Source organism: Mytilus galloprovincialis, chromosome 10 (genome assembly GCF_965363235.1).
Source record: "Mytilus galloprovincialis chromosome 10, xbMytGall1.hap1.1, whole genome shotgun sequence".
Lineage (NCBI taxonomy): Eukaryota > Metazoa > Mollusca > Bivalvia > Mytilida > Mytilidae > Mytilus > Mytilus galloprovincialis.
This window is the reverse complement of record NC_134847.1, coordinates 29,037,614-29,065,391: the sequence shown is the minus strand read 5'-3', so window position 1 is coordinate 29,065,391 and position 27,778 is coordinate 29,037,614. Positions and strand designations below refer to the sequence as shown.

The 27,778-nt window shown below is 32.5% G+C and overlaps 1 protein-coding gene across 2 annotated transcripts; it reads left to right on the top strand.

Moving 5' to 3' along the window:
- LOC143049080 (uncharacterized) lies at positions 1–27,778 on the top strand. 2 transcript variants are annotated; one of them, XM_076222862.1, is made up of 10 exons: positions 1–81; positions 2,004–2,078; positions 3,453–3,584; positions 6,429–6,512; positions 7,143–7,241; positions 7,886–7,963; positions 10,112–10,195; positions 11,021–11,040; positions 20,848–21,214; positions 27,350–27,778. In XM_076222862.1, exons 2-10 carry the CDS (start codon positions 2,018–2,020, stop codon positions 27,517–27,519), a joined length of 1,095 nt encoding a protein of 364 aa, XP_076078977.1. In that variant the 5' UTR covers positions 1–81; positions 2,004–2,017; the 3' UTR covers positions 27,520–27,778. The 2 variants fall into 2 exon arrangements, with proteins under 2 accessions (XP_076078977.1, XP_076078976.1); XM_076222861.1 differs by having other exon boundaries at positions 7,140–7,241.

Below are 27,778 nucleotides of genomic sequence, written 5' to 3'. Positions count from 1 at the left end.
CGGAAATTAAACTCTTTCATTATTATGTGTATGTTTATTACGAATCTTTTAGCTGTTTGGAGGATATAAAGGTCTGACATTGTAAGTACTTTTGTTCAAATTACAAAATATTAAAATGAAGATTAGTTTTTATCAAATTTGAAAACGGATTTTGACAATTAAAATCCACCATATATATATTAAAATTTTACACAGAGAAACAAAAAAACAAATACAAAAAACAGACGGATGTTTTTTATGACTTAAGATTATATAGTTTTGATCTCATTGTTAAGTTCAATATGTTTATTAATAAGCTCAGAAAAACACGAACAAATTTCTAAAATGTTTATCATATTTTTAAAACTGACAAAAGATATGAATTATTTTAATAGTTTGAGATGACATAGCACAAACTGGAAAAAGGACCGGGGTATATATCGATCTTTCTTTGTAAAACAATTAAGGAAAAAGAAACCAGACTACATTTGTAATGTTATCTGTATTTATATATAAATCTCATCACATAGTCACGTGATATATCAAAATGATTTATTGAACTTTATAGACAAAAACTGGAATAATCGTAATGTATTATTGCAAACACCTAATTTATGACTGTGTATAACATGTACATGTATAATCATTATTTTATTGTTATTACATGTAATTGTCATGCTATTGGCCTTCTTATGGGTGTAATTTGTGCTTTAATAAAGTTATATAATGATAGTTTTTTTTTTAACCATGTCAAACCTAGGTCAAAATGAATAATTACAGTACAATAATTACCATTTAGAGAACATGCAATGCAGAATACGTTGCAGGCAGATGATATATTGAAAAGCTATTTTAGTCGACAAAATAATAAGTGATTTGAAATAGTCAAAACAACACATTACATCAAACAAATTACATTTGTTACCCAATTAATGCCTTCTTCGTCCAATTTGAAAAAGCTTCGTTTTAAAAGCCGTACTATAGATATAGGAAGATGTGGTGTGAGTGCCAATGAGACAACTCTCCATACAAATAACAATTTAAAAAGTAAACCATTATAGGTTAAAGTACGGCCTTCAACACGGAGCCTTGGCTCACACCGAACAACAAGCTATAAAGGGCCCCAAAATTACTAACTACTTGTAAAACCATTCAAACGGGAAAACCAACGGTCTAATCTATATAAACAAAACGAGAAACGAGAAACACGTATATATTACATAAACAAACGACAACTACTGTACATCAGATTCCTGACTTAGGACAGGTGCAAACATTTGCAGCGGGATTAAACGTTTTAATGGATCCAAACCTTCTCCCTTTTTCTGAAACAGTAGCATAACATCACAACAAAGAAAAACATACGATAAAATATCAATTGGCAGACTTAACTCAATCAAAAAACGTATGATTAAACCATGAAACCTTTTCAGTTTACTTTTGACAAATTGTGACTTGGACGGAGACTCGTCTGATTGGAATTAATACTACATCTTATATCTAAGACAAGTACAAATGAGAACCACGAGGACACATACAATCCCATAACGTTTGTAGTTCACGCGAATACCTCAGTGTTTTACCTTTATATACAATGTATGTTTAAAAATGAATTTACGAGACTGAGACAAGCTGAGCGATAAACTGCAGTGGCTTCTGATTATTATTTTTGGAGTTATCCGTAACAAAAAAGTTTTCAGATGCAAGGCATAGATAGCCTGATAAATATGTCAAATCTTTATTAGACTGTAAAATAATTAGTGCTTTTCAAATTCATTATTGAATTTTCTTTCAAGTGCTGTTACAAGCTCATTAATTTTGAGAAATCAAACCAAATACAAAGCAAACTAGACAAACCAAAAATCAAAAATCAAACTGTGCAAAAAAACTATTTGAGATTTAGCTGCCTGGATCAAAATACGATCTTCAAGGGGGGTCGGGCGTTGTATCATTTTCTTTTGTTTGTCGAACACAATTTGAATTGCACAAATGAATAATACTTTTTGTTTGTTGTTTCTTTCCAGTAGAGGACTTTAAAATGGCTGGTGGAAATGAAATACATGGTTTAAGTTCAAATTCTGTTGCCCAGCGTAACATGCGTAAGTCTTTAAAATTTTATTTTTACACAAATTTGAATTTATCATTTATGTTATTTCTTTCATATGATCTCTTTTTTTTGCCTTTCGGTCATATTATTTTTGTTTTGTATTTATAGTTTTAATGTTTGTTAAGGTTTTCAATAACTTATGTTTGTCTGATTATTAATACATTCATTTGCGATAATAAGATATTCGAACAGATTACGCCAGTTTTGTTTGATGTTATGCCCGTGTTTAAGGCAGCAAGTTGTTAATATATTAACCTTGCATCTGTGTCATTTTATGCAAAAAAAAGAGGCGAAAGATACAAAGGGACATTCAAACTCATAAATCGAAAACAACTGACAAAGCCATGGCTATATAAAAAAAAGGACAAACAGACAAGATTAGTATAGATCATGCTTATGTTGTACATGTACTGTTACACCACTGTCCCAGGTTAGGGGAGGGTTAGGATCCCGCTGACATGTTCACCCTAGCCATATTCTGTATGAATGTGCCTGTCCGAAGTCAGGAGCCTGTAATTTAGTGGTTGTCGTTTGTTTATGTGTTACATATTTGTTTTTCGTTCATTTTTTGTACATGAATAAGGCCGTTAGTTTTCTCGTTTGAATTGTTTTACATTTTCGTTTCGGGGCCTTTATAGCTGACTATGCGGTATGGGCTTTGCTCATTGTTGAAGGCCGTACGGTGACCTATATGTGTAAATTTCTGTGTCATTTGGTCTCGTGTGGAGAGTTGTCTCATTTGCAAGCATATCACCTCTTCTTTTTCATAAATAATAGTATACAAAACACAACATAAAAACGAAAAATCTAAGCTACAAGAACCCCACCAAAAGAGGGGTTGATCTCCGGTGCACCGAAAGGGTATACAGATCCTGCTTTACGTGTGTCACCCGTTACTCATACTAGTACAAACCCGGTAACAAATATAAATCGATAGATAACATTTGTGAAAAGGAGGCGAAATTGCAGTTACTACATTAGGAACATATCCACCATCATCCGTGAAACGGATATTCAATAAAGATATAGCGTTTCAATCATTATTAAGATAGAAAACCCCTCGACCAATAAGTTATGTATGTTTTAATTTTCACTGAAGACTGACTATTTGATGTGCATTACTGTATTAATAAGAGAAGTAGAAATCATAATTGTGATACTTTTTTTTTATTTTTGAGAGCGCTTAGTCTGACTTTACCATGAACTAACACAAAAGTTACATTGTTTGTAATACTTTCTAGAAAATATTATCAATGTAGAAACACTAAAAAAAATCATATCATAACAATAAAGGTTGATTTTAGGTCAACATGGATGACATGTGACCAGCACTGTATACATTTAAAAAAGAATCTTTCTTTTTCAGAACCATCTGTTCCAAAGTCTTTATTTCAAAAGATAATTGCATGTTTTACCCAGCCAAACATAATCTGTATGCCTCCTGATGTAAAAGTAATACAAGAAGGAGGTGAAATCTTACGTATTTCTGTCAATAAAGGTAATCTTAAGAATATTGATTGTTACTACAAAAGTTTTTGTAACAATACATATGCACATCAGTCGTTATATTTAAACACAATATTCGTCAGTATTTCTCAAATAAAAAAAATGTTCTAAATCAATGAGTAACTTAAGTGCATTGTACACCAAAAACTTTTTTTATTGAGCCAAATCTGACAAGAGCAAACGATTTATGTATTGGAAAAACATTTTATAAGTTACACATAGCTGAGAGGGTGATAGTGCACATTGGTACCCCCAGAAAACATTGTCAACCGCGGCGAAGACACACATAAAAAGCTTACAACAAATGCAATAGTATCTTTATCTCAGTACGTAGCTATATAGTGTGTATACCATAAGGTATGATCAAATTTGTTATGTGTGTTTATAAATCTTCAAACAAACGTCAAGTATATATGTTTCCAATTTAGGATGAACTGTTTCGAACATATTTCAGTACTCTACCTCAATATTGCTTTAATAACAATAAAACAAATTCCTTCACATAAAAACAGTAAAGCTTCCTAAATATAACCAACAAAAATTGTACAGCTATCACAAAACACAAATGTTAGAGAGAGGCGGTGAATGACATTGAAGTATTAATTTCATAATTCGAACACAAAACGACAAGAACAAGGCAACAATCGTCACCGATTAACCGGTGTTTTCTATGGTGCACCGAAAGGGCAGATTGGTTCGGCTATATACCCGTTATGTTGCTCATATAGGTACAAACATGTAGATACGTCAAATTTGTTGAGAAGTTAAACATATCCGATCGCATTTGTGGAATAGATATTCAATAACAGGCAAACAACTCAAATGTTTCAGATGTTTTTTCTAATAAAAGACCAACTTGGAACACTGGCCGGATTTCATAGCTTCTCAATAATCAGCAACCATTTATAAAGAAAACCATAATAGGGAATGTAAGCGCTGAAATATCGTACCAACTGAACTTATAAACTCTATATGCTGATGCTTTTGGGACGTTGCCAAATAGAAATAAAATTAATTTAAAGTTATGTTTTTAACAGACCTTCATTGTCAACGTCTATATGTTTGTCAATATATGCAGCTGACTGAACGTTAATTGTTGTTTCTCTCATTGTTATTTCGAATAGAAATACATAAATGAAGGCAACAGTAGTATACCATTGTTCAAAAGTCTTAAATCGATTGAGAGAACACAAATCCGGATTACAAATTAAAACCGAGAGAAACACATCAATTATAAGACAACTATAAGAGGGAAACAACGGAACAACAGAAAGAATCGTTAATTTTGTATTATGGATGGATACTCTATATCCTTTGTCTTCCTATTACAACGGTTCTATTACAAACGTTTAAAACTTTAATATGAGATCAGATAGCGAGAAATTATAATACACGAGTGTTCGTGCTTTGTTATCGAGTATCATACGTCTGACAGATTTATATACAAATCGCACGTCATAGTTCATCTATATTAAGTTGCGTAACTAATAATACATGCCGTGTATATTCAACAGTTCTGCAGTAAAATAAGAAGGAAATGTTTAATAGACGTACAGAAGAAAGAAATAACGGATAGACTGGGTAGCATTATGATACAACTATGCCAAACTATGGGGAATTAAACCCATTCCTAAAATAGAGTTAAACAAAAAACGAATATGATAGAATTGAGAATGGAAATGAGGAATGTGTTAAAGAGACAACAACCCGACCAAAAAAGCAGTCAACAACCGAATGCCACCAATGGATCTTCAACGCAGCGAGAAACTCCCACACCCGGAGGAATGCTTAAACTAGCCCCTAAACAAAATGTCTACTACTTCAATGATAATTGACGTCATACTAAACTTCGAAATATCCACAAGAAACTAAAATAAAAATTCATGCAAAAGTAACAAAGGCTAGATGCTTCAGACTTTGGACAGACGCAAAAATGCGGCAAGGTTTAACATGTTTTTGATATCTCATCCCTCCCCTATACCTTTAGCCAATATAGAAAAACACACAACAATACGCACAGTAAAATTCAGCTCTAAAGAAGTCCGAGTCCGATGTCAGGTAACATAAGAAGCTAAACAAAATGACAATGATATATAAATTAACAAAGGACTACTAGCAGTTACTAAACTGCCATCTCCAGACCTCAATTAAACTGATTGAAAGATTATGTCTTCACCATATCAATATCAAATACAATCCATCCCGGTAGGGATTTAGTATCTTACGTTATATATCATATAAATACGTTAGTTGTCCGCATGATCTAAAAGTTGTCATTTTTTACCATTTGTGTAAATGCCGAATAGGAAAATAAGATGTGATCATATTTAACTCAAACGAATAAACAAATATATAATAAATAACAAAATGATTACTTACATAAAACATGTATGATCATTAAATTTAGATTTATCTAAACACGAATTGAAATATAAAATTGAATGTTGAATGAGCTGAAGGCAAAACGTACCCTTTTTAAAAAGTTATTTGTTATTCAACTCTTCATTAATATAATCGGTTTAAAGAATGGCGTCAACATGAAAATCTGGAATTGTTGAATGATTTCCAAGAAAAACAACTATACACCAGAGAAAAAAGGCTTTGATTAAAACAACTATAGATCAACCTTTGACTTTAAACAATTAGTAGAAACAACACCTTACGATGGGTTTACAGGTCACCAACATGAAACATACAGAACAAATATTGACGAAATTGACCACGGCCTGATTTATTTATCGCGAAAGTATCTTCTAAACAAGTTATAAGAAATATTTTTCGTTAAGAAACAGCAAATTATTTTACAAACAAATTCAAAAATTTTATTTCATTTCAGGTAGTGAGCGACAATCGAGCATGGAGGTTACGATACCATCTAACTGTACTCTCAAACAGTTCACCAGCACACAAGATATAGAACGTACGTAAAATAAAAACGTGTTTTTGATGTCATTGTTTACTTAAACTACCAATCAAATTTGCATAAAATTAACGTTTGGTGAAAAGGGTATATATTTAGATTAGCTTGAGTCTAAATTTACTTCTTTGTAAGTTTGCATAAAAGAATTAATGCGCTCCACAGCGAAAACAGGTGGTCATTTTAAGAAAGGTTTGGCTCCTTAACGGTAATTCTCCGTTAAACATTGGTTAAAAAATTGGCATTTAGAAAAGTGATACATTTAAAACTCACGACATGCCAGGTTTCCTTAAAGTTCAACTAAAGGTTAAATGATTATAAAGCTATGAAAATTCCAAAATTTTGGTTGAAAAGATCAGGATTTTGAATTGGTGGTCTGACACCCTATACCGACCATGCCAATACATAAAATGTTACAGAATAATAATAATAATAATAAAAAAATAATAGACTCAAAGGCAATAGCCTTTATTATCTACATGTTAAAAAAAATACTTATAAAAACTAATACTATTCTTAGGTGGGTATTCAATTCTCGTATGCATGATGCAAATTTCGCTGTTCAAGTATGCATTTAGTATATTTTGAATTGTTTTTCAAATATATAAGGTATGCTTTTTTTTTTCTTAGCAGGAACAGAAAACCGTGAGAATACAGAGAATACAGAGAACAGAATTTTAAATCACAGTTCAGATCTTAAGTTAGAAAACCAGTCCTGTTTAACTAAAAAAGGTATGACTAGAGATAATAGATTTGTTCTTTTGTTTATTTAAGTTTACCATTTGGATCAAATATGTTGATTGTTTCCTTTTCCCGATGAACATCTGATTTAATTTTTTTTTTATAATGTTGAATTCAATTAAATTATTTAATGAGAATTCATGGAACAAGTTATATTAAGAATGATGTTTAAGATTTGATTGCTTTGGTTACAATATATAATCACATTTATAAGCCGTTGTTTTATTTGCTCTTTCAAATTGGTGGTCATCCAGTTGGTTGCCGCACTGTGCAGGCTTTAGATATATTGTGTTTTTTTAGTTATGCAACACATGTTCTAAATATTCAGTCGATAGTTGGTGATAATGTTTAACTGTTTTTAAAATGTTTAAGACGTAGTTTTATCATGCTCCGAGTCTAGACCGTTCATCAGTAATTGTTCAAAGTCTTTTCTATATCGAAAACGTCGTAATTTTTGGATTGGTGTGGTGGTGTGCTCCACTGTCTGATAATCATGTTGAGTCTTGATTCTACGCAAACATCTGTTTTGTAAACAAAAATAAAGTCGGTGCTGTGTTAAGGTTTTTGTTTTTTGTGTGTATTTTAACAAATATGTGATGTGTTAAAATTATTTGTGTTTTCTCCTCTTTTTACAGATAGAAGAAAAAATCCTGAAAACACAAATTTCAGCATTAAGTCAGATATACAGTTTGCCAAAAAATCATGCTCATCAAGTAGGTATGAATAGATTGGAAAAAATATATACTTTGCTATCTATTTTCAGTATTTCAAGATATACTCGATTCATATCACAATAATTCTTATATCATTTGCATATCTATAAATACTTGAAATGGATTGGTCAATTATTTTACTCTTGGTTTACACTTTGATAAACCATGTTTCCGAAACTACTTTCGTAATCTATTCATGCGCGATACACATTCTTGCAGGGATACTGGGATTTTCAGCAAATTGAGATTATACAACAATTGCATAACAGTTGTTTCTATTCTAATGTATATATAACAAAAAAAGAAATAAAATGAATGCACAAAAGCTTCGAAAATATATAAAAATAAAATTTAAATAAAATTCCGCAAAATTTCATGAAGGTTTTGGCGAATTTACGTCATGGCAAAACACGACGTCATACGAATGAAAATGTTCAAGGGAAAGACTATTTTGTTACGTGTTCGCTTCAAATTCGGATACTATTCAATTAAAATGAAGTTTTTTGAGGTAGGTGCTATTTCATTTTAGATTCTGTTGCATTTGTCGGACATTTATTGTTTTTAGAAATATAAGATGGCGGCGTACTCCTTAGTTACAACATGCCATTGTGCTTTTGATGGTAAATATAGCAGCCATCAAACAAATAATGTAAATTAATAATCGCGTATGTTTGGCTGAAGAATTATAAGGATTAAACACATTTTTTCTAGAGGTTATTGATGTGTAAACCGGGTCTCTTACTCACAAACTTGACATAAAAGTCCTTCGGACTTTACGTCAGTTTGTGAGTAAATGTCCGACAAATGCAACATAATCTAAAATGAAATAGCACCTACCTCAAAAAACTTCATTTTAATTGAGTCTCTTACTCACAAACTTGACATAAAAGTCCTTCGGACTTTTAGTCAGTTTGTGAGTAAATCGCCCCGGTTTACACATCAATAACCTCTAGAAAAAATGTGTTTAATCCTATAATGACTTTTTGGTTCACAATTTATTTACTTAAGCCTCGGTCACACCTTACCGGATAGCACGAACGGACGCCTAACGGATGAAAATAAAAGTTGTCCGTTGACAAAATTGTTATCCGTTGGGAGTCCGTTGATGTACTGACCGAATAAAACGGACGTTTAACAGATGCATAACGGACACACACCGGATATGCAACGTACGAGAAACGGACACGTACCGGACAGAACGGATGTCGAACGTACATCCAACGGACGAGTACCGCATAAAACGGACACCTAACGGAAGCCTACCGGATAAAACGGATGAACAAGATATACGGAAAAATCAAAGGCGACAATAATAATACATGTAAATCGAATAAATATTAAAAATGATTCTGTGTAACTGGTTTTGGTTTGTTCTTCAAATATTCCGCCAAAGGGCAGTGTCTGGCTTGAATAAGAACTGCTTGATTGTGAAGGCGTGCCTTTACTCTAAGATTGATTATGAATAATAAGAATTCATGAACCTTCAGAAATCTGACATACCAATAATTGGCATTTCTAAATTCTCAATTGGCATTTATCCGTTTCAGATCCGTTCATCATCCGTTTTATCCGTTATACGTCCGGTAGAAGTCCGTTTCTCATCCGTTCAACATCCGTTTTATCCGGTAAACGTCCGGTAGAAGTCCGATGGTGAATTTATCTTCCAGACCTTCAACATATGTATAACGGACACGTAACGGATACAAAACGGAAACGAAACGGACGCCTAACGGACGTTCAACGGACATTTTATCCGTTGGACGTCCGTTCAAAGTTTTGAACATGGTCAAAATTTTCCACCGGACAGAACGGACGTCGACGGATAAAACGTACGCTTAACGGACAGGCAACGGACATGGACGGACGTCTAACGGATAAGAACGGACGTCTAACGGACATGAACGGATTGAAAAAAGTTATCCGTTAGGTGTCCGTTCGAGCTATCCGGTAAGGTGTGACCGAGGCTTAATGCTGTGTTATTATTCTTACAAAGTGATCAAACTAACACATATCAATGTTGACTAATGTATAAATAATAACTTAATCTGAATGCATGAGACGTATACATACTTTTTGTCTTATTAAAATTGTAAAACATTTCTATTTATTAGCATGATTCATTACTAATATTTTGTTTTTCTACTATAGATGATTCCAATTTCCCAATGTTGAAGACAACTCCGCAGTTGAACAACACGTTAAGCGACAAAGAAAATGACTATTCGAATGAAGGTTAGTGGCATTATGTTATATAAACGTTTGAGATATTTTATCAAAGACACATTAACAAGATTTGTATCAAAACAGGAGCATTGAAACAAGACATTTTGAAATTTGATACATATACAGCTGATGTGTTTTGTGTAGACGGAACACGCCCGCATGCGGTTTAGATTATAAACTTGATTCATTTGATGAGTGTATAAGAGTATGATATATGTTTAAGAAAAGGAACAAAAATATATGGATACTAAACAACGTTTGCTTAAGAAAAGTACGTTGTTATAGTATAAATCTGTGCGAAATAAAAGATATACAAAATTGCGTTAACAAAAACCATGAGAATAAAGAAATCGGAATCGGATCATAGAAAATGTTTAAAACGTCTCTCTCAATATAAACGAAGAATCAGATTATTATTTGAATTTCTTCCATCCTTTTAAAACATCTTATACAAGTTGGCCTCCCACATCACCGTAGGGTAATGTTTGGTCGGTGTGAGGATCTGGTGCTGTGAAATTTATTTTACATGTCATTCAATGTTCAATTATAACAGAAAAGAGGTACATGTAAACTCGAAACGATCAGTGAATCAACAGTTTTAATGAAAAAAAAATGAGAAAAAACGTTGGTAATTATAAGTTATGTTTTTTTTACTTACCAGTTATATCTTTAATTGTTTTTGAAATATTAGAACTTTAGTTATAGAATTAATATCCGAATATCAATTAGAACTGTCGACACGGTAATTTGTGTAAGGAGGATATAACATATCACACAAAGCCTCCATGTTATTAAGGAAGGACCTTGTTTTCATATATTGTTTATTTTTTGTAGAATACACCGAGGAAAATAAGGTAATACTGATATAGTACATGTGTTTTCGCAATTATAACATTGCATAACATTGTTACGTTCCAAATATTTCAAACACTTTATAAAATTTTATCATTGACAAGTATAATATTTTCTTCTACGGTATTTACACAACTTATATAATATAGTATGATTACGTACAAATACGTGTATTCCTTAAATACCAAGAAGGAATGTTTGTATGTCGTGACGACAGTGTTTTTATAATGGAAAAATGGAAAATCACAAAGATACTGATCTCATTCAAAGGAAAATTCAAAACGGAAAAGTCCCTTATCATATGACAAAATCAAAGGCTCAAACACATCAAACGAATGGATAACAACTGTTATATTCCTGACTTGGTACATGCATTTCCTTATGTAGAAAATGGTGGACTAAACCCGGTTACATAGCTAGTTAAACCTCTCACTTGTATGACAGTCGCATCAATTTCATTTTATTGACAAGGATGTGTGAACAAAACAAACAGACATCATTGGTCTCTTGTGGAGAGTTATCTCATTGGCAATAATGCCACATTTTCTGTTTGTATACAAAAGGTAAAAATGTCAAAAATGTGGGTATATCAATCAACATTGTGTTATAATCTTAATCACTATAAAGCAAAGAAATAAGTAAAAAGGAAGCACAAAACGGTGATTTTATAACCAACAAAATTGAATTATAAAACAATCTGATGTACAGTAGTTGTCGTTTGTTTATGTAATATATACGTGTTTCTCGTTTCTCGTTTTATTTATATAGATTAGACCGTTGGTTTTCCCGTTTGAATGGTTTTACACTAGTAATTTTGGGGCCCTTTATAGCTTGTTGTTCGGTGTGAGCCAAGGCTCCGTGTTGAAGGCCGTACTTTAACCTATAATGGTTTACTTTTTAAATTGTTATTTGTATGGAGAGTTGTCTCATTGGCACTCACACCACATCTTCCTATATCTATCTGTGTATTATATAAACAGAGATGAAATGATTTTGATTTATTGGATATTGGTTGTTTAACGTTCAGTAGCCAATATTTAGTGCAAATTTGGCGATATTAAATAATAATAAGTGCAATAGGTAAGTTCTTTTAATGATTTAACACGAAACAAATTTTAACAGTTGGTTGAAAAAATGTATGGCAGAAAGGGACAGATTTTTTTCCTCTAAACAAACCACTTATGAACTCGTCACATAATTTAACGTGCACTCTTTCTCTTCATTAGCCATTATTATAATCTCTTTATTTAATTCAGAAGTGACACACATTTTTAAATCCTCTTCTTTAGCACACATTTTATAAGCTGATTACTGAAGTCTACATTCAGTCAACCCTTTGTAAAGATTTATTTTGAAATATATAATAAGATTAACGCATAGTGTATGCTTGTAACGGTTGTGCAGATGTAGTACACATATAGCATTCATTCATTTTACTAATTCTAAAGATCTGAATCGTTTTGGTGCACAGGAAATAAATCAAACTTTACGTATGACTTCCATCATCACTGAACTAGTACACATTTTTGGAGAACACCTCTTGGTGCTGGTCTTTCTTAATCTGTTGAGGACCCATTGATGGCCTTCAGTTTGTTGCCTTTTTGACACATTCCCCATTCCCATTGTTTATTTTACATTATGACATTTATTTATCATAGTTACCAACTTATATTTATTTATATCTAGTTTTAAGAATACTACCTGTGACGTCACTTTTTTGACGTTGATTTATTCGTGTGACACAAAATTCGAAATCCCAGTATGCTGTGTGTTGTACTGTTCTAAATTAATTTTAGGTATTCCTTGTTAATATGTCGAAATGTACTTTTATATTATTTTTTTATTTATTTTTCAATCCTGATTGTTCTTGCATTTATTTGTATTCCTGTCGAGTAATGTTGTCATTTAGCGGTATAAATAACGTTGTCATAAAATGGAAGTTTTGGTGAGCCACAAAACCAGATTCCACCCACTATTTTTTTCTTCGAATGTCCTGTACCAAGTCAGGAATATGGCTGTTGTTATCAAGTAGTTCGTTTTCATGTATGTTGCATTGTCGTTTGTTTTCTGTTACACTTCAGTGTTATTGTTGTTTCGTTGTTTCCCTCTTACAGTTGATGTGTTTCCCTCGGTTTTAGTTTGTAACCCAGAATTCTTTACCTAAATCGATTTATGAACATGTACCTTTATTTAGTATTATTAATTAATTCAAAGGTATATAAACTAGGACATTTTGTTATAGCCTCTCTTGTGGAGAGGTGTCTCATTGACAATCATACCACATCTTCTGTTTTATAGTTGTTGCCGAGACCAATAAACCAATCAATTTTCAAGTTCTCTTGATATTGGTCAACAGAAAAAAGAGATGATAAAGTTCCTGCATTGACTACCAACAATGCACTAGTCATAACTTTTTCTCATTGTTACTAGTTTCAAATTTTGCAAATGTTTTATGCCATACTGTCTTACTGACTTAAATTGTTTTGTTCGTTTCACTTTTTAATGGCTGATTACAAACTTGTATTAATAGATGGTAATTCATTATCTTTATGTTCATTACTATAAAAAGATTTTTTTTCGGACAATGTAAAATAAAAGTTTAATAATGAATACTTTTAAAAAACAAATAATATATGATTCGAAAAGCCAAAAAAAAATTACTTAACATATTTTTTCTATTTTTATTCTTTCCTATATAATTATTTTTCAAATTTATATACACTATATTTTTTATTGTGATATTAGGACACAAGTTCAAATGTTTTTTTTACTGAACTAGTGTTTTTAAGCCACACTTTTAAGCACCGTTTCGACCCCGAAACCAGTTTATAAGAATGTATGCTAGACTTGTTTTTTGTATACAACAGATGGTTTAAGAAATACAAAGTAGAATACAAAAAGCTGTTCAGACAAAACAAATTTGTAAAGTGTTATTTAGTTTGTAACCTTGATTTGTTTTCTCTTAATCGATTATGACTTTCAAACAGCGGTATACTTTATTTATTTTTGTGGTTAATTAGAATTGACTTCAGATGTTCCGAAATTTTTGTTAAATAATAGTCTCTTCGTTAAGGGATTTGCACTACTGGCGCCTTTATATTTTGCATTTACGAACACAAAATTTAAATGATTTAACACACTCCCAAGTTGTGTCTCTATGATATGAAGCTTGGATATCATACCTGGAAATTAGTAGAAAAAACCCAAATATCTATGAATTGTATGTACATGTAACTTCCCAAAAAAGATGCGTGGTTGTAAATGAGCTATATTTACAAAACGTAACCGACCATGAACAAGAATAAGGAGAAAACGGATATTTTTTTGTCATAATGCACTAAAGCAATAATCGATTTTTATATTGCTTTAATTTGAATGTGTTTATATCAACATATTTTAACAGACATGCATATTAACTAGTCATGTACAAGTACGTCAAGTACATCCAGATATCATTCAAAACTTGGTCCATTTGCTTCAAAGATATAAAACAAATGGGTTTTTTCATTATTTTTTTCATTGATAAAAAATGTTAACGTTTGTCAATTTATCTTTTATCTTTTAAGTATCCCTCGTCGTCTGTTTTGACACGTTCAAGAAAATCTGGATTATATCATCGAGGATTTCCAGTAGAATTAATATCATTCAGCACAAAGAAATGTCATTTTAATGGCAATACTCGTTTATTAGAATCAGTTACGTTTCGAAAGGAAAATAGATCTAGGTAAAGAGAGACATTACTTCTGTTTCGCTTGAAAGGTATCATGTTTTCTTCCGCTGCACTGGTGCATTTAAATATTGAGAGTTTTGAAATTACAAACTGAATTGATATAATATTTATTTTCGAAACAGAAAGTGACGTCCGAGTTGAAGTTTTAACAGGTCTTAGTAGATATATGGCGCTTCAGTTTGCAAAACTAATTCAGATTCTTAACAATGGCCAAAGAGTCCTAAAGTTGAAAGAACTAATTCAATGTATAGAATTAGGGACTCAGACAGTAGACGATCAGATTTTCTTGAACGTGTCAAAACAGACGACGAGGGATACTTAAAAGTATGTTACAGTCTTAATCAAGATTTAGAATGAAATTCAAAACAGTGTGGCTGTGGCAATTGATTGACACATTAAATTCAACCATTGACTGGGACAATTTAGGTGAACGTTTGTATGTAACGACCACTGCTCACTATGTACTTTTTAAAGACACTTAAACTATGGGGTCACCAAAGGTTCTCAACACCTTAATAATGTAATTCGAAAAATTAATCAGAAATAACACGATGTTTTGATTTAATATATCAATTATATAAATCAAAACATAAAGGTTCCTGATTAATTTTTCGAATTATTTTATAATTAAAGGCGTTAAGAAACCTTTGGTGACCCCACATTTTAAATGTCTATCGTAGGTACGTCGTGAACAGTGATCGTTACAGACAAACGTTCACGTAAATTGTCCCAGTTAATGGATGAATTTAATGTGTCAATCAATGGCCACAGCCACACTGTTTTGAATTTCATTCTATATGGTAAGCAAAGTCGTACGACAAAAATTAATGACATCAAAGATAAAACAGCCGTGAAAATGAACAAAATGAAGGTACTCCCGCAAGATATTAGTAAGATTCCTCAGGATAAAAAATTCAAAATGGACGCAACAAAATACAAAATTTTTGGAGGACATTCTTTTACTAAATGTTCCACTGACAGTAAATGGAATGATCGCAAAAAAATGGGACATAGCAAAGTAAGAACACAATCAGACCAGCCAACATGGCACATATGCTTTCTTGATCGGGAAGATGAAGCTGGAGGTTTTGTAGCTGGAGGTTTTGTGACTGAATATTTTTGGGATTCTATGGTAAGTCAGGCAATTTATGAGTTCGTTGGGCAATATATTGACTGTGAATACAAAGGTACATTCGAAAGACCACACGTACTTTGGCCAAGTATGCATCCTGTTTTGACATTCAAATGTCGATGCCTAGACAATAGACCACCTTAATTTCTTTTCTGCACGCAATGTTAAATGAACATCACGTAAATGTAACGAATACATGTATTTTTCTAATTATGAGAATTTAATGTTGTTTGTAGTATTGGTCCTCAAAATGTTATATAATTCCAGCAAAGAACTCATAAACCAATAAACACGACAAATCCTTTTGTAGAACGAGGAATTCTGCTTTCTAAAAAGTTGCTAAGACAGGACTATGGATCAATCAAAGTAAGGTCATCACTCAAGAAATTTTACGGTCGCCATCATGAGCTGATTGGCCATTATGACAAAAGTGTGTCAGAAATCATATCTGATATTCTTCGTCAGTCATAATAACCTTCTATCATTACCGGACTGAACAAAGAAATAACACGACGGGTGCCGTATACCGGACTGAACAAAGAAATGACACGACGGGTGCCGTATAGGGTGCAGGAAATGCCTACCCTTCGGGAGCACCTGATTTCACTCCCGGTTTTTAGTGGATTTCGTGTTGTTTCTTAATTATTATTTATAACTGTTGATGTAAATGTCTTTTGGTTTTACGAGTCTTTGTTTACTCCTTGGTTTTGATTGTTATTGTTTTTACGACCATTAACGACAAAACATTTTTAATGAACGGTGTAAATAGTAACAATACGACGTTGTATTTGAAATAAACTGCGATGCATTTAAGCTCCAGAAAAATAAAATGTATCTCCCTCATTTAAAAAATGTCAATCATTTCAATAACGTGTAATTGTATTGGTTTGTGTTTGTGAATATAACTTTTACGATTCATATTGAAATATTCATCTGACATGACTTATACATCCCGAAATTTTGTTATTGTGATATGTTAAGTTTTTGTATTCTTGTCTTTCATTTTGGCCAATGTACTTTGTCTACTTTTTAGCTCACCTGGCCGAAAGGCCAAGTGAGCTTTTTCTCATCACTTGGCGTCCGGCGTCCGTCGTCCGTCGTCGTCCGTCGTCGTCGTCGTCCTGCGTTAACTTTTACAAAAATCTTCTCCTCTGAAACTACTGGGCGAAATTTAACCAAACTTGGCCACAATCATCACTGGGGTATCTAGTTTAAAAAATGTGTCCGGTGCCCCGCCCAACCAACCAAGATGGCCGCCATGGCTAAAAATAGAACATAGGGGTAAAATGCAGTTTTTGGCTTATAACTCAAAAACCAAAGCATTTAAAGCAAATCTGACATGGGGGGTAATATTGTTCATCAGGTCAAGATCTATCTGCCCTGAAATTTTCAGATGAATCGGACATTTCGTTGTTGGGTTGCTGCCCCTGAAATGGTAATTTTAAGGAAATTTTACTGTTTTTGGTTATTATCTTGAATATTATTATAGATAGAGATAAACTGTAAACAGCAATAATGTTCAGCAAAGTAAGATCTTCAAATAAGTTAACATGACCAAAATGGTCAGTTGACCACTTTAGGAGTTATTGCCCTTTATAGTCAATTTTAACCATTTTTCGTAAATCTTAGTAATCTTTTAGAAAAATCTTCTCCTCTGAAACCACTGGGTCAAATTTTACCAAACTTAGCCATATTCATCATTGGGGTATCTAATTTAAAAAATGTGTCCGGTGCCCCGCCCAACCAACCAAGATGGCCGCCATGGCTAAAAATAAAACATAGGGGTCAAATGCAGTTTTTGGCTTATAACTCAAAAACCAAAGCATTTAGAGAAAATCTGACAGGCGGTAAAATTGTTCATCAGGTCAAGATCTATCTGCCCTGAAATTTTCAGATGAATCGGACATTCTGTTGTTGGGTTGCTGCCCCTGAAATGGTAATTTTAAGGAAATTTTGCTGTTTTTGGTTATTATCTTGAATATAATTATAGATAGAGATAAACTGTAAACAGCAATAATGTTCAGCAAAGTAAGATCTACAAATAAGTCAACATGACCAAAATGGTCAGTTGACCACTTTAGGAGTTTAAATTGCCCTTTATAGTCAATTTTTAACCATTTTTCGTAAATCTTAGTAATCTTTTAGAAAAATCTTCTCCTCTGAAACTACTGGGCCAAATTTAACCAAACTTGGCCATAATCATCATTGGGGTATCTAGTTTAAGAAATGTGTCCAGTGCCCCGCCCAACTAACCAAGATGGCCGCCATGGCTAAAAATAGAACATAGGGGTAAAATGCAGTTTTTGGCTTATAACTCAAAAACCAAAGCATTTAGAGCAAATCTGACAGGAGTAAAATTGTTCATCAGGTCATCATCTATTTGTCCTGAAATTTTCAGATGAATCGGACATTCTGTTGTTGGGTTGCTGCCCCTGAAATGGTAATTTTAAGGAAATTTTGCTGTTTTTGGTTATTATCTTGAATATAATTATAGATAGAGATAAACTGTAAACGGCAATTATGTTCAGCAAAGTAAGATCTACAAATAAGTCAAACATGACCAAAATGGTCAGTTGACCACTTTAGGAGTTATTGCCCTTTATAGTAAATTTTTAACCATTTTTCGTAAATCTTAGTAATCTTTTAGAAAAATCTTCTCCTCTGAAACTACTGGGCCAAATTTAACCAAACTTGGCCATAATCATCATTGGGGTATCTAGTTTAAAAAAAAGTGTCCGGTGACCCGGCTTACCACCCAGAAGGTGGCCGCCATGGCTAAAAAAAGGAACATAGGGGTAAAATGCAGTTTTTGGCTTATAACTCAAAAACGAAAGCATTTAGAGCAAATCTGACAGGATGTAAAATTCTTGATCAGGTCACGATCTATCTGCCTTGTAATTTTCAGATTAAATGGGATAATCAGTTGTTGAGTTGCTGCCCCTGAAATGGTAATTTTAAGGAAATTTTGCTGTTTTTGGTTATTATCTTGAATATTATTATAGATAGAGATAAACTGTAAACAGCAATAATGTTCAGCAAAGTAAGATCTACAAGTAAGTCAACATGATCAAAATGGTCAGTTGACCACTTTAGGAGTTATTGCCCTTTATAGTCAATTTTTAACCATTTTTCGTAAATCTTAGTAATCTTTTAGAAAAATCATCTCCTCTGAAACTACTGGGCCAAATTTAACCAAACTTAGCCATAATCATCATTGGGGTATCTAGTTTTAAAAAATGTGTCCGGTAACGCGGCCAACAAACCAAGATGGCCGCCATGGCTAAAAATAGAACATGGGGGGTAAAATGCAGTTTTTGGCTTATAACTCAAAAACCAAAGCATTAAGAGCAAATCTGACAGGAAGTAAAATTGTTGATCAGGTCACGATCTATCTGCCCTGGAATTTTCAGAGGAATCGGATAATCGGTTGTTAGGTTGCTGCCCCTGAATTGGTAATTTTGAGGAAATTTTGCTGTTTTTTTGTTATTATCTTGAATATTATTTTAGATAGAGATAAACTGTAAACAGCAATAATGTACAGCAAAGTAAGAACTAAAAATAAGTCAGTATGACCAAAATAGTCAATTGACCCCCTAAGGAGTTATTCCCCTTCATAGTCAATTTTTAACAATTTTCTTAAAATTTGAAGATTTTCAATAACATTTTCCACAGAAAGTACTGTTATAGATAGAGATAATTGTGAGCAGCAAGAATGTTTAGTAAAGTAAGATCTACAAACACATCACCATCACCAAAACACAATTTTGTCATGAATCTATCTGTGTCCATTGTTTAATATTCACATAGACCAAGGTGAGCGACACAGGCTCTTTAGAGCCTCTAGTTGTGTTTCCTGGCGGTTTTTTTAAAACGTAATTAAGATTTAAACACAAAGATGACTGCTGTACTCCTATTTTTGACATTTTGACATACTTATTGTTTGTTTTGTTCACACATATCATTGTCAATATCATGGAATTGTATACGACGTTATACACGTGAGAGGTTTAGCTAGCTATAAAACCAGGTTTAATTAATCATTTTCTTCTTAATAAAATGCCTGTTCTAAGTCAGGAATATTACAGTTGTTGTCCATACGTTTGATGTGTTTGAGCTTTTGATTTTTCTATTTGAATAGAGTCCTTTCACACTTTTATATAGTCGGATGATAAATTGGCTCTCAATAATGACGAGTCAGTATGTACACTAAAGAGAATTATCCTGCCGAACTGACTTTAAATAAAGCTAATACTAACAACTAACACTGCTCTGTGCTGAATGTTGATAACTATAACATGTATAACCAAAATCTTTGTTAAAGAGATAAGTTTTTATTTCTGATTGTTCATTATTCAATTAAAGATTGTGATATTCTCTTTTCATCATCTTATGGTATTTATATTTTCATCTTGTGTGATTAAATCGTGTATTTAACAACGTATTTGATGCAAACGAAACACATACATGTATTACTGATAAATGATTACACCAGGGTTTTCGATATCACAAAACATTTCCTTATTTTATTCATCGATACACGGACACAATCTGTATGAATAAATCAACATGCAGACATCTTATACGTTCAGGTATTTTGCGTCAGTTTTATTTAGGAGTAAAAGAAAATACTTTAAATTGGGATAATTTGAATGGTTAGAGTAGCATGTCTTCATGTGGACCTGCTCAATGTTGAAAACCGTACGATGACCCATGCCTGTTGATTTCTTTGTCATTTGGTCTCTTATTAATCATGTTAATAGCTGTCTCATTTGCAATAATACCAGAGCTTCTTTGCATATGTTTTTTTAAAGTATTGGTTCGTCTCAGAAAGGCGGTTTAATACAAAGAATGGTTCATTATTACAAAATAGTTGTCCTGATAACCCTACAATATACGCAAATAAAAAATTATTAGCTTCACGATCTGTTTTTTTGTTTTTCCCCAAAGTTCCCTGGAAAATATCACGAAAACCCTGACAAAGTTATAGGTAAAGAAACAAGGAAAAGAGAAAATGAAGATGCAACTGATTCAACTCCTGTAATATTTGCAAAACCAGAAAACTCTGAAGTCTGGAATTTCATGAACGAACAAACAAAATTTCCTAACACATGCAGGGTGAAACAAACAGGAAGACACAGATTAGATCAGGACGTCAATTGGGATGAATTAGTCCAAGGAATTACTGTACCTGATATAAACAGGACCAAAGACAATCAGGAGAACGGCTACTTTGGTGGACACTTTGATAGAATCAAAACAGTAGTAATCAAACAAGAGCATGACTTGGATAAAACTTCCAATACAACAAAAAAGGGTAAGGTAAAAAATCTATGCTTTGTAAACAACCAAGACAGTTAACCGTGTAACAAAAGGCCATACACCTGTTAATTGTAACATGTTTTTTACGTATTTAGATTGAAGAGCAATTAAGATTAAGAGTTATCAATATGAGAATATTCACATTAAGTTCGTACATTAAGCCTGTAAATATGTTATTCAATCTTTTTAGAATTCTATAAGGAATTTGTGTTGTACTACCTGGGTTGCCCATAGGTTGCACTTTGTATAATGATCTATAATATAGCTGTTTCACAAACCACGGTTTTTTGTGGAGATCCATAAAATTCGTAGATATTTTATTTTGTTTACAAATGATATCTATGTTGCCAGTATGAACAGCGCTAAACTTGAAATATGCTTTAGAACCAAAGTGAAGGGAGGAGTAATACAGAATTTTAGTATAAGTTTTTTAACATCTTAGAAATTCGGGCATAAAATGCTTAGAATATGTCGCACAGCCCTAGTTTTGACCTTTGGATAGTGGTGAACATGAGCTTACCATTCTAAGATAAAAAAAATTCTGACAAACGTCATAGTAAAAGTGGTACAATGATAGCTGTAAAAGGCGTTCTATTGGAAAATTGCATTATCCTTATTTACAACCTATAATTAAAATACGGTAGTGTCAGTTTCTCCTGTTTTGTTTCACATGCAATATCAAAGCAAAGGGAGGCTGGCTGTGCAAACATAACGGAATTTGAATTGTGTAGAGATAGGATAACTTAACGTAAAAACAAGGACAAGCGTATTTAACTTCTGATAAGGAACAAAGTCAAACTTACTAAGCTTGTTTTGATCTGAATTCTATACGAATTAAGAATTTTGACTTCATATAAACCCTAACACATTATTTATTAAGTAGTATATGTCTGTCATTTTTATGCATCGATTTATTTCTTTTTAATTTACTGTTTGCAAAATATTGCGGTGACAGAAGTGTAAAAAGTCGTCTGGATTGCGAGTTTAATCTCCCCAAATAATACACGGCTAAAAATGGTCTTAACTTAAAGACAAATATATCTTCTTTAATTTTTGCCCTGTCGTCAGCATTTCGTGTGGTCACATTTTTCTAAAAAGTCGTTTTAATGACTAGTAGTATATTGGAGAGTTTCACCCTCTTTTTTTCAAAATGAAAATTTTTGTAGGTTTGCTTACTTTTAATTGAAATATTTTTTTCTAAAGCTATTTTCATCTGTCAAATATTCTATTCAGCATTTTATTTTCTTCTAATCTATAAATTTGCTAACTTTTGGCTGTTTAAAAGTGAGGTAATTTTAAATGGAAATTCTGACACAAACTTTATTTCTTCTTCAAAGTAGTAATACAAATTATCCCATAATATTTTAAGCATATAGTATTTCATAAAACCAGTTACTGATAAAAATTTCGGAACCTAAATAAGAAAAAAGCCCTAAGAAATCACTGAAAAAGAAAATAATAAAAATCTTCAACACGGAACTTAATCACTTCCCTTCTTGATATTTTGTATAATAATTTGCTCTCAACTGATACGTGGCATTTCTACATTTTTTGTTATTATTTACAAATATTGTCATTAAAGTTCACTAACATATGGCATATACTTTGTTTGTTTATGTTTATATTCTACGGTTAACTTTTTTGTTATAAGAAACTTAAATATACTTTGTCAGAAAAGTCGTATTGTAAAAATCAAAATAATTATTGACGGGTAGTTTCAGTAAATATTCCGCGACATGTACGATTCGTCAGATCCGTTGGAACTTGCTCCATCAAGTACAAAGAAAAGACAAAAGTCGGTTAATTTTATGCAGTGCTTATTATGCCAAAACATGGACTGACAGATTGAGCTAATTAACCAGTCTAGGGAAGTCGATTTTTGTATCTGCAATGAATAAAAGATTGGATGAGGTGAACATCAACTTGAAGGTGTTTCATGCGAATTTGAAGAACTGCATGCAGTTTACGATCATTCGTGCTACAAAAATAACACAAGTAAACAGAAGTATCCCCCTTTTAAGAGCGAGGAAGCTTCTTATCTGATACTTTGTTTGTCTTTTTTTCATTTTTAGCCATGGCGTTGTCAGTTTGTTTTCGATTTATGAGTTGGATTGTCCCTCTGGTATGTTTCGTCCCTCTTTTAATGACGACAGACAATTATCGGACTGTTGTCCCTCAGTTTCAGGTGTTTGCAGTAGTTCAAGTGGAGTCCGAGCGCTTGTATATTTTGTTGCAACAAAACATTTTAGAAATATCGAAAACTACGCAAGCTGAGAATGTTTTATCTGTGGTAGATAAAGTTAAAGTTGAAATAGTTTCTCGATCATCCAACTTTTAAACTTCATGCACTCTGTCATTCTGGTTGCATTACAAAATATTTGCTGACAACGAAAAAACCCACAAAAATCCAAACTATTGGAAGCTGAAATCTTAAATCACGATACTGCTTTTACTAAAAAAAAAGTAGGATATTGACAACGATTAAATGGTGAAAAAAACTATTCTTCATGACAACGTTACTTGAAAAATCAGGGGTGGATCCAGCCAATTTAAAAAAAGGGGGAGGTTCCCAACTCAGAATAAAAAGGGGGTGGTTCCAACCATATGAATATGTCCCCATTAAAAATGCATTGATCGACCGGGAAAAGGGAGGTTCCAACCCCCGGACCCCCTCTTAATCCGCCACTGATAAATATATATCTTTTCTTCCTACTGATTCTAATTTAAAATATTCTACTTGTAAAATGCAGTCTACAGTCATTGACTTCTATAGAATTCATTTATCATACAACGTCAACAAATTTAAGGCAATTATAACATAATATCCAGTAGCAACATAATTATTGGCGATGTCATATCAGCTGCAAGCCAATTGAAAACTGACCTCAAAATCTCAATGTCAACAGTAATAGACACAAATAACGGACAGATATTGCATTTCGCTGCGAGTGTACTTAGAAAAGACATTGAAACTCTACAAACTCTATAGAAAAATACCAAACTTCAGATGAATTGTCTCTTCCTTCTTCAATTCGGTCAATGCCTTCATATTTATTGCAGTTCATTTTATGGTTAATCGATGATACTGCATACAGCCAAGTTTGTTCTAGGAAAAAGCACAAGAGAATTTGTTGAATGCTTGGGAATTGTAAAGTCAATCGGTTATGTTTAGGATTGGCTTTACAAATGTACCATGAGTTTGGTTCAATACACCTTGTTGAAACATTGAATGCCAATGGATTTTGTGCCTCGTAAAGTTAAGTGCGACGCTATCTAACAAGTGTTATCAACCATAAAATTGAGCGAATTCAAGATGGTGTGTACGTCCCGTATAAGGTTTCCCCAGCATCTCTGCATATGAATGTCATGACACCTTCCTGAACCACCTACTAGTATTAGATTTCCTATTAGATCTCCGTTAAATCTTGAATGGATTGATAGGATTTTGAAGGCGGTTTTTTTTCGAGGGACAAATGTCTTCGGACTTCCTAAGATACCTCGTCTGTACATGTAACGGAAAATCTATGTGCTCAAAAGAACGTAATTGCTTTGAGCAGAAGTTTTCATGTACAGATCTCCGTCTATGAGTGAAATGTGTAGAAATATTAAAACATGTCTTGTGACGGTTGATGAAAATGAAGATGAAAAAGATAATTAACGCTTGATTTTATATAATAGCTTGTTGCACTGGTACACACTGCATCAGGTTAGGGGAGGGTTCGCGCCCCTTTAAAAAAGTTAAACCCCACCACATTATGTATGTGTCTGTCTCAAGTCAAATAACTGTGATGCGGTGGTTGTCGTTTGTTTCTATATACTATATTTGTTTTTTTTTCTTATTTATTTTGTACATTAATCAGGCTGTTAGATTTTTCGTTTGTATTACATTTTTCATATCGGGAATTGAAGACTATGCAGTATGGAGTATACTCATTGTTGAAGCCCGTACGGGACCTATAATTGTTAATATATGTGCCACTTGGTCTCTTTTTTGGAGAGTAGTCTCATCGGCAATCATATCACATTTTCTTTTTTTTTTTTATGGAATACTTTTGAAGTTTGTGGTACGTTATATGGAGAAAACAAAGAGGGGTATAAGTACGAAACCGATTATGTAACAGACATTAACTAGAGTAAAATAAACAACAACAGATACTACTTTTGAAGCAGCAATTGTGAAAAACAAAAGCAACGAATAGTCTATTAAAAAAAAAAAAAAAAAACGCATCCGCAAATTCAAATTGAGGTCATATTCGACCGTAGTGTTCTATTGCTTTGGTTTTCTAACTCACCCAATATGAAAGTTTAAAAATTTATTTTAAAGTATTGTCCTTCATGACACTGGATTTTTACTTGAAATTGAATTATTTATAAGGTTATGGTGCTTTTAATATTTTGAGGTAGGAAAACTGGATTTTTGAAGTTTTGTTTATAAAACGTAGTTTTAGGAATTGTTTTGATAAAAAAAATCTTAATGATTCAGCTTTATGTATAAAACAAACATTACTAAACCAAAATAGTATCGTTTGTATTAATTTCGAGTTTAGAAATAGAAAAAAATGTCAAAATTGAAACCCTTCAAAATTTTCTCAGATTTGTACAGATGACCTTTGACCTCAATTTGAAAAAAATGTGACCATATCAAGTCCTGACGACAGGCATACTGTTACAGTACAAGGTTTCCTCTTTCCAATGATTTATTATATTGGTGTGTGTTCGGTGGGGAGATTAAATTTTAAAAATCTGCCTTCAGTAAACCGCACTAAAAGTATGAATTATTATAAATACTAACATGTAGAATTTAATCCAGGCAGATAACTTGAGCCATATTTGGCACAACGTTTTGGAATGTTTGGTCATCAATGCTCTACATCTTTGTTTGGCTTTATTTACTTCTTTGACATGAGCGTCACTGTTGAGTCTTATGAAGACGAAAAACGCGTCTGGCGTATTATATTATAAACCTGGTACCTTCAGTAACTATTAGCATGTCGTTATGTTTAATTGTATTGGTAATTTGTGTATTTCTCTCTCCTAAATGTTCTTCCATTTATTTGTATTGTAGTCCTGTCATGTCATGTAATGTTACCATTGCCCTAAAAGGGGGAGATTTGGCTAGCCACAAAACCAGGTTCAACCCACCATTTTTCTTAAAATGTCCTGTACGAAGTCAGGAAAATGGCAATTGTTATCCTATAGTCCGTGTGTGTGTTGCATTGTCGATTGTTTGGGATTTGTTTTGTTGCACGTTAGTATTTCTGTTGTTTCGCTGATATTTGATGTGTATCCCTCAGTTTGAGTTTGTTTCCCGCAATTGTTTTCTCTCAATCGATTTATGACTTTCGAACAGCGGTATACTACTGTCTTTATTTGAACAAAAACACATTTCTTACAGTTTCCTTGGTCCGTTGTAATGAAGAGATATTTATTGGTTGAAATTTACATTTGAAAAATATTTTAACAAACAAACAAAAAAAGGCAGGACATAACACAAGATTAACAAGGAAGGTTGTTGTAATGATGCAAAAGATAAGTAAGTATTTCGAAAGACTTGAAAATGAAATATCACAAAACAGTAAAGAAGTTTTCAGCAAAAACACAATAAATATAAAAAAAGAAGATGTGGTGTGATTGCCAATGAGACAATTCTCCACAAGAGACCAAAATGACAAAGAAATTAACAACTATAGGTCACCGTACGGCCTGAACGAAGCCCATACCGCATAGTCAGCTATACAAGTCCGCAAAATGACAATATAAAACAATTCAAACGAGAAAACTAACGGTTTCATATATGTACAATAAATGAACAAAAAACAAATATCTAACACATAAACAATTGACAAACACTGAATTACAGGCTCCTGACTTGGGACAGGCACATATATACAGAATGAGGCAGGCTTGAATCTACGCTTAAAACTTATTCTAATTCCGTTTTCAACAAAACTACTTGTTCTTCAATACATTAAAATATATATATATATATATATATATATATATATATATATATATATATATATATATATATATATATATATATATATATATATATATATATATATATATATATATATATATATATATATATATATATATGAAGTAATCAATAATATTTCATCTTTTTTAGAGACGAAAAAACTCTGCAAATTATGCCAAGAAAGAGAACTAGATACCATTTTTCTTCCATGCGGACATTTGGTCCTCTGCAATTTCTGTTGTGCGCATGCGAGTCAGACTATCAAAATATGTCCACAATGCTTCAACGAAATTAAGCATGTCAACGAAGCACATTTTTAGACTTATATTGATTTACTTATATTGATTCTACAGTATTGTTTTGACTAATAACAAATACTTTTAGAATGTTATGTGTTATGCAAAGAGAAGAAACATTTGTATATTCAAATCACAGAGAAATATTTAAATTCTTACCGAGTAACTGTACAAATAGGAGATGAATTTTGTAGAACAGAAAGAATGTTAAAAAAATAAAAAAACACAGATAAAAGTATTGAATGCAATATGTCCTTATATACGAATGCTGAAAAAAAAATAT